The sequence below is a fragment of the Spea bombifrons genome, chromosome 12 (genome assembly GCF_027358695.1).
Source record: "Spea bombifrons isolate aSpeBom1 chromosome 12, aSpeBom1.2.pri, whole genome shotgun sequence".
Lineage (NCBI taxonomy): Eukaryota > Metazoa > Chordata > Amphibia > Anura > Pelobatidae > Spea > Spea bombifrons.
Window position 1 is genome coordinate 19569240 of NC_071098.1, and position 12809 is coordinate 19582048.

Consider the following 12809-nt stretch of genomic DNA (forward strand, 5'->3'; position numbering starts at 1 on the left):
GATCAAGTATTATTTTAGCCCAATAACAAAAGTATAATTCCATAGCCAGGGCCGGCCCTATAATGGGGGAGACTGGGGCAATTGCCCCAGGCGGCACTTTAGAAGGGGCGGCACTTTGCCGCCCCAAGCGCTTTTTTTTTTTTTTTTTGAAGCGGAGGAGAAAGAGAGGGGCACCGAGTGGTTTTCGCTTACCCGCTCGGCGCCCCTCTCTCTCCTCTGCGGCGAGTCTCCCTGTTCGGTCCCGGTGCCGGCTTGTAATGCAGAGCGCCGGAAGTGACGTCAATTTCCGGCGCTCAGCATTACAAGCCGGCACCGTGGCAGAGCAGGGAGACTCGCCGTAGGACTGTTTAAAGGTAAGTACCGGGGGGGGCGGGGGTAGATAATGGCGTCGGCGAAGTTTAAAATGCCGCCGCCCCCCCCCGGCGTCGGCGGGGGGGGCGGCGTTTTAAACTTCGCCCCAGGCGGTGTTAAGTCTTCGGCCGGCCCTGTCCATAGCACATTACTTTTGGAAATTGTGAATGCCCCCCCCCCATATATATTGTTTCTAGAGTCGCCACTGATTACATATATAATAAATTCGTTTTTCTGTGCCAGGTCTCATGAGCAAGACTGAAGAGTTTCCAGTAAATGTGGATATTTACTTTCCGTTAGGTAGCTATATGCAGTATACCATGTACAGCATCATAGCACACCAGTCGAGATTCGGAACGCAAAATAACAACAATACTTGTCCAGTGCAGCCAAAGATACCTGCCCATGTAAAAGCTTTCAAACTGAACAAATTAACCTACTACATTTACGTGTTAAAGTACTACATTTTCAAAACCGTTCTACCGTGAATATGATTTTCATTTAAGTTTGATAAACTGGTAAAGAACATTGAGTAATACCGCGTCATGCCTACGCGACTTCCGGTTCCCGTCCTTCTGACATATTGCTACCTTACAGTAGGTTTTGTACATTCGGGTTGCCCATAAGCAAGATGGAGGACAAGGACGAGAAGAGCGATAGCCTTCCTAACAACGGAGATGGTCATGTTTCTTCAGATACTATGATCGAACATGTATCTGGACCCACATTTCTTCCTCCGACAGAGGAACCAGTTTGCGAAATGAAGCGTAAAAGTAAGTGCTTAATTAGTACACAGAGAACACCTACTGAATGCGTTTTGCTAACCGGTGAATTTCATTATAAGGCTATTCGGCATATGGAAGCATTAGAATTACGTGATTGGCCACATCGTTAGCCTTGCCGCTTATGTCTTGACGTAAAAGACTTGACGTTTGAACCAGTTACCGTTTAATACACGAAGCAATGTCCCGTGGCTAATTTTCTCTTCTTGATGTAGATTTCGTTTTTATGGCGTGAGAATACATTGCAACATATCACTTTAATCACATGCTTGAGTCAGGATGAAATTCAGTAACCGACTATCATCAAGTAATACCTACCAAGTGTCCCTTGTTTAGCTTGGTCAGTCTCACTTTAAAGGGACACTCCAGCAATTAACTGCACAGTAATGCATATAATAGTTTATTACCCCTTTTACATTTTTTACCAATGTAAATGGAAGGAGGAACTTTTGAGAATCACCCACCTAAGCGTTTGCCTTTTTCACTGCCCCCAGCTCTTAGGCTGAACAGTGTACTTCTGCGTGGTACTGTATATGCCTAGTGCTTGACAGTGGCATGAAACCAGGGCTGCGTTTTTAAAATGTTGTACCTTTGTACCTTGACAATGGCTGTTGATGTTTTTGCAGTATTTGTGTTTAGCTGTATGATTTGTCTTTATCATTTACTGTACCCACACATTTAACTCCTTAAGGACTATGCTGTCTTTTTATTTCTTGTACCCTTTGTGACCAAGGCTGTTTTTAACACTCCTGCGGTGATCGTGTTTAGCTGTAATTTTCTCCTCATCCGTTTAGTGTACCCACACAAGTTATACCGTATTTGCTTGATTATAAGACAATTTTTTTTCCAGAACAAATGCTCTGAAAAATACCCCTCGTCTTATAATCAGACCTCAACTAGGTCTGACTATGAGACTAAGATCCAGATCCCCCGCAGCGACGCAGTTGACCTGGATCCTCCTGTCACCCCCCCCCCCCCAACTTACCAGTGCTTACTCCGGGCAGCGTGTAGAGCTCTACGCGATTCGCATACACAACTTCCGCTGCAGCCAGGAGGAGGTGCGGTTGGCAGCGGGGGTTGTCTGCGTCCATCGCGTAGACGTTCCCCGTGATCTCTGACAGCCGGGGAAGGTCTGCGCAATGGTCGCAGACAACCCCCGCTGCTAACCACACCTCCTCCCGGCTGCAGCGCAAGCTCTACACGCTGCCCGGACTACGCACCGGGGACCCAAAAGCTCCGATAAGTTTGGAGGAGGGAGGGGGAGGGAGTGTTAAATGGGGGCATAAGGCATTTTTGGAGGCAGAGTAACCCCCTTAATGCCACTCTGCCTCCAGAAATGCCTTTTTTACCCTCTATACGCCACTCTGCCTCCTGAAATGCCTTATATCTCCCTATATGCCACTCTGCCCCATAATATGCCTTTTAACCACCTAAATGCCAGAGTGGCATATAGAGGTATAAGGCAAATGTGGTGGCACATAGGGGGTCAAAAGGCATATCATGGGGCATATAGGGGGTATAAGGCATTTCTGGGGCAGCGTGGCAAGCCAGGGGGCAGATGTACATAACTGGGGGGGGTAGGTTGAAAAAAAAAAAAGGAAATTTAAAAACAAAATTTTTTTCAATCATACCTTTTATTAAAAATAAAAATTGTTCACATAGTTTACATGAAGTAACATTTACTGGTAAAACTTTTTTCCTATAGGGTCGTCTTATATTCAGGCTTTTCCCTTTTTTTCCTAAATTAATATTCAGATTTTGGGGGGTCGTCTTATAATCGAGCAAATACGGAATATTGATTTTTCAGGACAAGAAGAGCTTTCTTTCGGATACCATTTTTTATCGTATCTAATTTCCTATAAAATAATAAAATATAATGAAAAATAAAAAAAAAACGCCTTTTCTCACTTTTATTTGAAAAATACTTTACTAATCCGAAAAGGCTAATGAAAAAACCTGCTAAATAGATTCTATTTGTCATGAATTTGGAAATACCCAATGTTTTTATGTTTTTGTTGCTTTTTTTTTCCTGCTGTAGGGTAAGTTATAAGTTATAGGGTAATAAGAAGTAGCGTTTTGCTATTTCAAGACCATTTAAAAAAAAAAAAAAAAAATCTGGTCATTCTGCCCCATGTGCTATTTCAGGTATCTTTTAAAGCCGGTAAATGCAACTAGACTCCCCAACTTATTGCAAATGCTGGTATTTCAACCCTTTCCATGCACTAATTCTATTACCACCTTTTGTCAAACTTTGTGGTAGTAATTTATTTTGTGTTTTTTATCACACATCACACAAATTGCACTTCAGGATTTACAGCTCTTGGTATATGCCATTGTCAAACTCCCAACACAACAATAAGTGTTTAGCACAGTTTAGTACAGTGATACCCCATATGCATGGGTTTGTCGGGTTCTTTAGAAGGTAAAAAGCCACATTTGGGGAGTACGCATTTTTTTTCCATTTTAGTCAGTTTGTGGCTATTGCCTATTTTTAAACTCGTTCACTCTAATTTATCCCATCAAACCATTCATTTTTATTTTTTTTAGAGCAGACAACCCTTGGTTATTTGAAATGCTTTTATTTGAACTATTTCCATGTCAAGATTTTTGGGAAGATACAGCGCTAATTTTAGCACTTGCTCATAATAATAAACTTTATTCTATTATTTTTGGACTTTTTTTTTTAGTTTGCTGAAACTGGATGGTTCACTGGATCACTGCATAATTATTATTATTTTTTTCCACATTGTGATTAGAAATCTCTCACAGTGGTGGTTGTGACTGCTGTCGGGGAAAAATAAACATGTTGAAACCGCAAAGTGGATGTGAAAAATGTTTTCTTTTTTTGTTAGACTAAATTTGAAAGGCACCGGTGTGGAATCAGCTGCATGGGACAGGCCGATATGCCCCTAACTAGATTCCCTGAGGTGTCTAGTTTTGGGAATTATATAGTTTTAGGGGGTTAAAATGAAATATGTGACCTCTACGTGTCTCAGATGAGACCCGGACCCAACAAACTGATCTGTCAAAATTCCATGTTTGAAAACTAAAATGCGCATGTTCCAATTTTGAACCCATGTATATGGGGTATTCCTGCACTCGGGGAGGGAGTTGTTTTAGTAATTTTATGTACCCAGGAAAAAAATACTGAAATAATGTGTTTGGATAAATGGGTTTGTTAAAAATGAAAAAAAAATGAAATTGTTCTGCAATACTTAGGATAGACTGGCACTAAAATGGTTAAATTAAAAGTATTAAAATGCCCCTAGTAAAATACTTTGAGATGTCATCTTTCAAAAAATACCGTATTGGCTCGAATATAGGCCGACCCTAAAAGTTGGGTGCCTTTTTAAAGAAAACGTTTTGTAATAGATATGCTGCCGCTCTGTCCTCCCCCCGAGATATGCTGCCACTCTGTCCTCCCCCCCCGACATATGCTGCCACTCTGTCCTCCCCCCCGACATATGCTGCCACTCTGTCCTCCCCCCCGACATATGCTGCCACTCTGTCCTCCCCCCCGACATATGCTGCCACTCTGTCCCCCTGAGATATGCTGCCACTCTGTCCTCCCCCCTTGAGATAAGCTGCCACTCTGCCCCCCCCCGACTTACCAGAGCAGACTCCCGGGTGTCTTGCGGGGCCGGCAGGGGACATCTACGTAATGCGCGTATACAACTTCCGGTGCCGGCACTGGATGTTGTATATGCATATTGCGTAGATGTCTCCCGCCGCCCCCGCAAGACACCCAGTTGTCTGCTCTTGTAAGTCTTGGGGGCAGAGGTAAAACGCATCGTGCAGACGTTCACCGGCGATGCGCGCAAACAACCTCCCGTGCTGGCACTCCCCCCGTGGGAAGTGCTGGCAGGGGGGGCTGTCTCAGTGTATCGGAGAGTAGGATGCGGGGGATCTGCATCTTAAACCTGCTGCCTGCCCGGTGCCCGGAACTGCACGTCCCGGGCATTGGGCGATTTGAATTGTGCATTCCTGCGCTAAACCCCCAATATAGGCCGCACCCCCGCTTTAAAGACTTAAATTGGGGGGAGGGGGTGCGGGCCCATATTTGGGCAAATACGGTATATACTTTTGTGTAGCAGTTTTTCTTTTTCTGGGCGCTAAAAATTTTTTTGTTTAGTCACCCTGTAAGTGCCAAAATAAATGAAAATTCCAGGCATATGAGGTGTTTCCAAAAACACTTTTGGAGGTTTTTTCAATTTGCACTGGTTATATATAGTTTTTATAGGTGAAACTAAAAATATTTCCTTTTTTGTACTATTCCCCACAGTTTTAGATATTTTCCATACTAAATGATGGTTTCTATATAACATTATTATTTTTTCAAAAGAAAGCCCTATGTGTGCTGAAAAAAAAAACAATATATAATGTGTGGGGGTTTACTAAATGAGTTAGTGGGCAGAGTTGAATAAAGTTATAGTGAAAGCACAAAAACGCTCTGGTCCTTTAGTGCAAACGTGGTAAAAAAAAAAAAAAAAAATCTGGTCCTGAAGGGGTTAAATAATTTTAAATAAACTAAAAATTTGCACGTCATGAGTCTTAAACAAGCTCATCAACGATCGCTTCGCTTAAACGATCAACTCCTAAACTTCAATGGTGTTGCCGAAATGCCTCGATCACCAGGCATTCAGCAACACCAAACACTTACCCCAGGATGGGCCACCACTGCAACTGATCTTCCCCATCCACAAGATGGCGGCCGCCCTGTAAAAAAAAAATAATAACGTTGAAAAAGTTCGCTAGATGGTCTCCAGACCCTCTAGAGAACTCTGGCTCCACTTGCAGGTTGAATACAGGTACTGCATTCAACCATACAAGTCAATGGAGCCCAGCTTTCTAATCACTATGTGATTAGTAAAATATTTAAAAATTATTATGCATCAGAGGAACCATCCAGTTCCAGCAAAATGTAAAAAAAAGTCCAAAAAGCACAAAATAAAAAAATAAAGTGTACATTTTTCGTTTGTTTTTAACATCCAGTTAATTTTAAATAAACGGCAGAATAAAAAAAAAACTGATAAAAATGCATTTCTTGTTTTTATTTCCCAACCTGCCCCCCCCCCCGATATGCACATCTGAGCCCAGGCTTGCCACACTACCTCCCACAAATGCCTTATATACTCTATATGCCTTATAGCCCCTGATATGCCTCCTGATATACCCCAATATACCTTATACCCCCAGATATGTCATTCTCTCCTCCCCAGATATGCCATAGTGCACTCATAGATTTACAGACTGGTTTGCATCACACTGACACAATACTTTTATAAATAAGTACAGGATTAATCTTCACTGCCCCTTTAGTTTGCTCACCTTTTACCTCTAACTGCACCTTAAACCCTTGACTGCTAACGACGGCATGGTGCCGTCGCTAGCAGTCCCAGTCAGGTGCTAACGACGGCACCATGCCGTCGCTAGCACTATCTTACCTTGATGGAGGTCTGTGGACCCCCATCACCAGCTACCCCGGCGATCTACCCCTCATATCGAAGGGCATCACTGGGACCACCCGATCCGGCCGGTGACGTCGCACGTGATGACGTCACGACGTCAACGCGCAACTTTATTGAAAACTGACAATTGTCAGTTAAAGAGGTATGGGGGCATGCTGCTTAGATGCCTGTATCTCAGGCATCTAAGCAGCTACAGACCCCCAACATATACCGTTGGAAAGGTAATCGCCTTTGTAAAAAAAAAGATTGTAAAAAAATAATAAAAAATATTAAGTTAAAAAAATAAAAATGTACAAAAAAAGTAAAAAAATGATTTGGGGGTCTCTAAAGGCAGATAAATAAAGATCAAAATTGCCTAGAGACCCCCAAATTAAATTATCTAAACATAAACTAGTTTAACTTTAAAAAAAAAAAAAGTTTAAGTATTCTAACTAAATGATCACTGTGGTAGCCAATGTTATCACGGTGATCATATAGCTATGAAAAAGTCACATTCCCTTTTTAAAAATGGCCGATACAAAATTTTAACCCCCATGATCCCTTTGATCATCGGGTTAAATTTAGCCAATGATAGAGGAAGGCAGTTTTTGAAATCCTGATGAACTGTAAATATTATTAAAATCAGCCATTTAGCCTGTGCGGTACGTGAGTAACCATCTCATCGCTGTGAAAGTGCTTTTTTTTCTCCCTTTACCATCATTTCTTTGGGATTGTAAGGGGAAAGAATGGTGTGTGCTTCTGCGAGTGAATGTATGGAAAGTATGGTGTGTGCTTCTGCGAGTGAATGGAGATATGAAAGGCGTATGAATGGTCAGTAATTAGGGTTTAAAGCCTTGACGTGGCATTACTGCTCACGTAAGAAGTTAAATTATGTCACAAAAAGTACATATTTGCAAAAACTACACCCCTTGGCGCATCACTGCATGTGTTTCTAGTACAAACCTGGAGTGCGCAAGACGCAAATGAACATGTCGCTATGGTTAGAAAAAACATGTTTTCTAGCCAAAGTGACATATTCCATCATTATTTGTGCACTCAACTTTTTTCCTAGAAATACATGTAACCCCTCATTTGAAGCTCCAAGGGGTGTAGTTTCTTGAAATATGTACTTTATGTACCCTAATTTAACTTCCCAGATGTCTAGACCACTTTAACTTCAGATATGCCAGATTGGAGAATCTTGTTAAAACATTGTCTTAAAACATTTAGGGGTGATGCCTACAATTAGACAGCTGGAAAGTTAAATTATGGTACATAAAGTATATATTTTCAGAAACTACACCCCTTGGCGCATCAAATGAGGGGCTGCATGTATTCGTAGCACAAGACTGGAGTGCGCAAGACATAAATGAACTTGTCGCTTTTAATTTAATTTTTTTTTATTTTTAGAAGTGTGATATTCATTTATTTGTTGTGCACGTCAGATTTGTGATACAAATACAACTAAGACCTCATTTGCTGCAGCTGGGGGTGTAGTTTCTAAAAATATATAGTTTTGTTGGCATATTTTAACATCCCAGGCAGCTAGAGCTGTTTAATTGATGGCAGCCATGCATTAAATTTAAAGATGTCTTTTGTGATAGTCTAATAAATTTAACTTTTAGCTATAAAATATTAGAAAAACACAGTCTACTGTTCTCAATTTCTGTTTATTTTAGACCAGTTACCTACTACAAATATTTAGCAACACAGCTTTTGATATTAGAGTTTAGAAAAATAACATTACGAACTAGTTTTTATTGAGTCGGAAGTGAAAAATTACACTTTTTTTTCCCATTTTTGGCTTTATTTTGCAAACCTAATGAGACATCCACATATAAAATTGGAATCTGCTGGGTGTGCTGAAAAAAACAATATATGGTTTGTATAGTTTATTCCCAAGAAATGTACTTCTAAACGCGTTTAAACGTGAGATGCACCAAAATGCCGAAAACCAGCTTAGCACCAGGGTGGGAAATGACTTAGCAGCCAAGGGGTTAAGTTAACTTTATTCAGCATTGAATTAACCCTAAACATCCCATCAACCATAACTGCCCCTAAATTAACCCCCACCTCTCCTAACTATCAGCAACCCAAATATTAATTTTATACTCTGTTAGATGAGTGTCACAGCCATGTGGACACTATAGGAAATGTGCGGGACCAATCTTCAGTGTGACTGCAGGGAGGGACTGGGAGAAAGAAGGAGCGGGGCCAATCGCGAGTGACTGCAGGGAGGGACTGGTAAGCAGTAACTGCTGTGAGTCACACTGAACGGATTATAAAAAGAGGGTTATTTTTTCCAGAGAATTTGCTCTGAAAAGCCCTCATGTTATAATCGATGAATAGCGATTCAACGAATGGATAATGAAATTCATTGGCAACGATTTTCATTATCGATTTTATCGATTAGCCCTAATATCCTTCCAAAAGATTGCTTATGAATTCTTATCAAATTTTGAGCAGGAGGGCCCGAGAGCTGACTCTCTTTCATTCAGGGAACAAAAAATGTTAAGTGGCTTGTTCTTTTCTTGAGACTTTTCTTTGTTACATAGTTACATAGTTACATAGGCTGAAAAAAAGACATGCGTCCATCAAGTTCAGCCTTTCCTATATCTGTTAATTTGTTGCTGTTTGATCCAAAAGAAGGCAAAAAACCCCGGCTTCGCTCTTTCCAATTTTGCACTAACCAGGGAAAAAAAATCCTTCTTGACCCCAAAATGGCAGTCAGATTTCTCCTTGGATCAATAAGCTGTTTCCCCATAATTAAAGATTATATCCCTGAATATTATGTTTTTCCAGGTATCCATCCAGTTGCAGTTTAAATGTCTGTACAGACTCTGATAAAACTACCTCTGCAGGCAGAGAATTCCACATCCTTATTGTCCTTACTGTAAAAAACCCTTTCCTCTGCTTTAGTCTAAATCTCCTTTCTTCCAGTCTAAATGCATGACCACGTGTCCTATGCATAGTCCTGTTTATGAACAGATTTCCACACAATGGTTTGTATTGGCCCCGAATATATTTATATAACGTTATCATATCCCCTCTGAGGCGACGTTTTTCTAAACTAAACAGATTTAAATTAGTTAACCTTTCTTCATAACTATAGTGCTCCATTCCTTTTATTAATTTTGTAGCCCGCCTCTGCACCCTTTCTAGTGCTATGATATCCTTCTTTAGAAAAGGTGCCCAAAATTGCACAGCATACTCAAGGTGCGGCCTTACCATTGATTTATACAGAGGCAAAATTATATCTTTATTCCGCGACTTGATGCCCCTTTTTATACACGATAATACCTTACTGGCCTTAGCAACCGCAGACTGACACTGCACATTGTTGCCTAGTTTGTTGTCTATAACAATTCCCAAATCCTTCTCATTTGTCATTATCCCTAATTCACTACCGTTTAGGGTGTAGGTTGCTTGTGCATTCGCTACCCCGAAGTGCATAACTTTACATTTATCTACATTGAATTTCATCTGCCATTTGAGTGCCCAGTCCCCCAGTCTATCTAGATCCCTCTTCAGCACAGTAATATCCTGCTCACCCTGTATAATTTTACCTAGTTTTGTGTCATCTGCAAACACAGAAACATGACTTTCAATGCCTCCTGCCAGGTCATTTATAAATATGTTGAATAAAATTGGTCCCAGAACAGAACCCTGAGGGACACCACTTACCACTTTTGACCAGCTTGAAAATTTACCATTTATAACAACTCTGTTCTCTACCTCTAAGCCAATGTTCTACCCAAGAACAAGAATTTGCATCTAGGCCAATTTCTTTCAGTTTGAATACTAACCTATTGTGTGGAACCGTGTCAAACGCCTTGGCAAAATCCAAGTAGATTACATCCACTGCAACACCCTGATCTACACTTCTACTTACTTCTTCGTAGAATGCAATTAAATTAGTTTGACATGACCTATGTTTCATAAAACCATGCTGATTTATGCTAATAATACTATTCTTCCCAAGGAATTCTTGAATATTATCCCTAAACAGCCCTTCAAATACTTTCCCAGCAACGGAAGTTAGGCTCACAGGTCTATAATTTCCGGGCACAGAGTTGGAACCCTTTTTGAAAATAGGAACCACATCTGCCTTCCTCCAATCCTCTGGTACAATTCCTGAAAGAAAAGAATCCCGAAAGATTAGAAACAGAGGTTCACTTATTTCCTGACACAGCTCCTTAAGTACTCGTGGGTGAATACCGTCAGGCCCTGGAGCCTTGTTAACATTAATTTTCTTTAGTTGCTGCAGCACCTTGTCCTGGGCCATCCACTCACAGTTTGACTGAAAATTTTTCTCAGTGGTCCTATGTATCTCCATTGCCATAGGTTCCTCCATAACATATACTGAGGAAAAATACTTATTTAAAGTTTCTGCTTTTTCCTGGTCCTCCTTAACCAACACTCCCCTCTCTGTTATTAATGAACCTACGTTTTCATTCTTCGTTTTTTTTTAATTTATGTACTTAAAGAATTTTTTGGGGTTAGTTTTGCTCTCTTTGGCAATCACCCTCTCATTTTCTAGTTTAGCCCATCTAATCACTTTTTTGCATGCTTTATTGGCTTCCTTATATCTTATATAGGATGCCTCTGATTCGTCTGATTTAAATGCTGTAAAAGCCATTTTCTTATTTTTAATTTCCTGCTTAACGACCCCACTAAGCCACATCGGTTTCAATTTGTTTCCTAGTGGTACATACTGAGAAGTGTACCCTGCTAATATTTGTTTGAAAATACTCAATTTTTCCTCAGTATTCTTATCCCTGAAGAGTTTTTGCCAGTCAATAAGTTGTAAAGCTGCCCTTATCTTATTGAAATTGGCCTTCTTAAAATTATACGTTTTAGTATTCCCCATGGGCAATTTCTTTTTTGAGTTTATTTCAAAAGAGACCATATTGTGATCACTATTACCCAAGTGCTCCCCCACTTGAATGTTAGACACAAGATCAACATTGTTTGTTATCACCAGATCCAAACAAGTATCCTTTCTAGTTGGTGCTTGTACCAGTTGTGACATGAAGGTGTCATTTAACAGGTTCAAAAACCTGGATCCCCTTGCAGAACTACTAGTCTCTTTATCCCAATTTATGTCCGGGTAATTAAAATCTCCAATAATTAACGCGTTACCCAGATGTGCAGCTTTCTCAATTTGTTCTAACAGCTGCTCTTCCTCATCATTATTAACATTAGGTGGTTTATAACATATCCCAACCAGTAGTTCTTTTCCTTTTTTTTTTGCCCCAAGTTGATATCTACCCATAAAGCTTCCACAAATCCCTTGTCACCTTCAAGATGCCTAATATTTGACTTTAGCTCGTTGCTAACATACAAGCATACTCCTCCTCCCTTCCTGCTTTTTCTGTCCTTCCTATATAATGTATAACCTTTTAAGTTAACTGCCCAGTCATGGCTCTCATCCCACCATGTTTCTGTTATGCCTATTATATCATATTGGTTAGTGTATGCTATTGCCTCTAGTTCTCCCATTTTGTTATTTAGGCTCCTTGCATTAGCAAGCATACATTTAATATTACCCTGAGTCTCTTGAATTTTATGAGAATTTTTATTAATACATACATCCTCTGTTCTGATCTTGCCCCTCCCCCCATCTCCACCCCCCTTGTTCTGATCTGAAACCCCACTCCTTTCTGCACTATCTCCATTTTCAAGATCTCTGTGTCCCTCCCCCCCTACCACTAGTTTAAAAACTCCTCCAGCCTTCTAGCCATCCTCTCCCCTAGCACAACAGACCCTCTTCCGTTTAGGTGCAATCCATCACCGCTATAAAGATTGTACCCAAGCGCAAAATCAGCCCAGTGCCCTAGAAAGCCAAAACCCTCCTTCCTACACCATGACTTCAGCCACGCATTTACCTCCCTGATCTCCCACTGCCTTTCTACTGTTGCGCGTGGCACAGGTAATATTTCTGAAAATACTACCTTGGAGGTCCTTTTCAATTTATCTCCTAATTCCCTGAAATCATTCTTTAGGACCTTCCATTTTCCACTGACTTTGTCATTGGTACCAATATGGACCATGACAGCCAGGTCTTCCCCAGCCCCTCCCAATAATCCATCCACTCTGTCAGCAACATGCCGGACCCGAGCACCCGGGAGACAGCAAACTGTCCGGTTGAGCTTATCAGAGCGGCAGATTACCCTATCTACTCTCTTAATAATAGAGTCCCCTACCACCACAACCTGTCTAGCCTTTC

General features: G+C 40.9%; 1 protein-coding gene across 1 annotated transcript in view; it reads left to right on the plus strand.

Annotated features, from left to right (window-relative positions):
* The first annotated feature begins 912 nt into the window (after positions 1 to 912).
* ATG12 (autophagy related 12) overlaps positions 913 to 12809 on the plus strand; it is a 79670-nt gene continuing 67773 nt past the window's right edge. Inside the window, exon 1 of the mRNA XM_053452587.1 lies at positions 913 to 1124. Within this exon, the coding sequence (XP_053308562.1) occupies positions 983 to 1124 (142 nt within the window). The 5' untranslated portion in view covers positions 913 to 982. The remainder of the gene's footprint in view (positions 1125 to 12809) is intronic.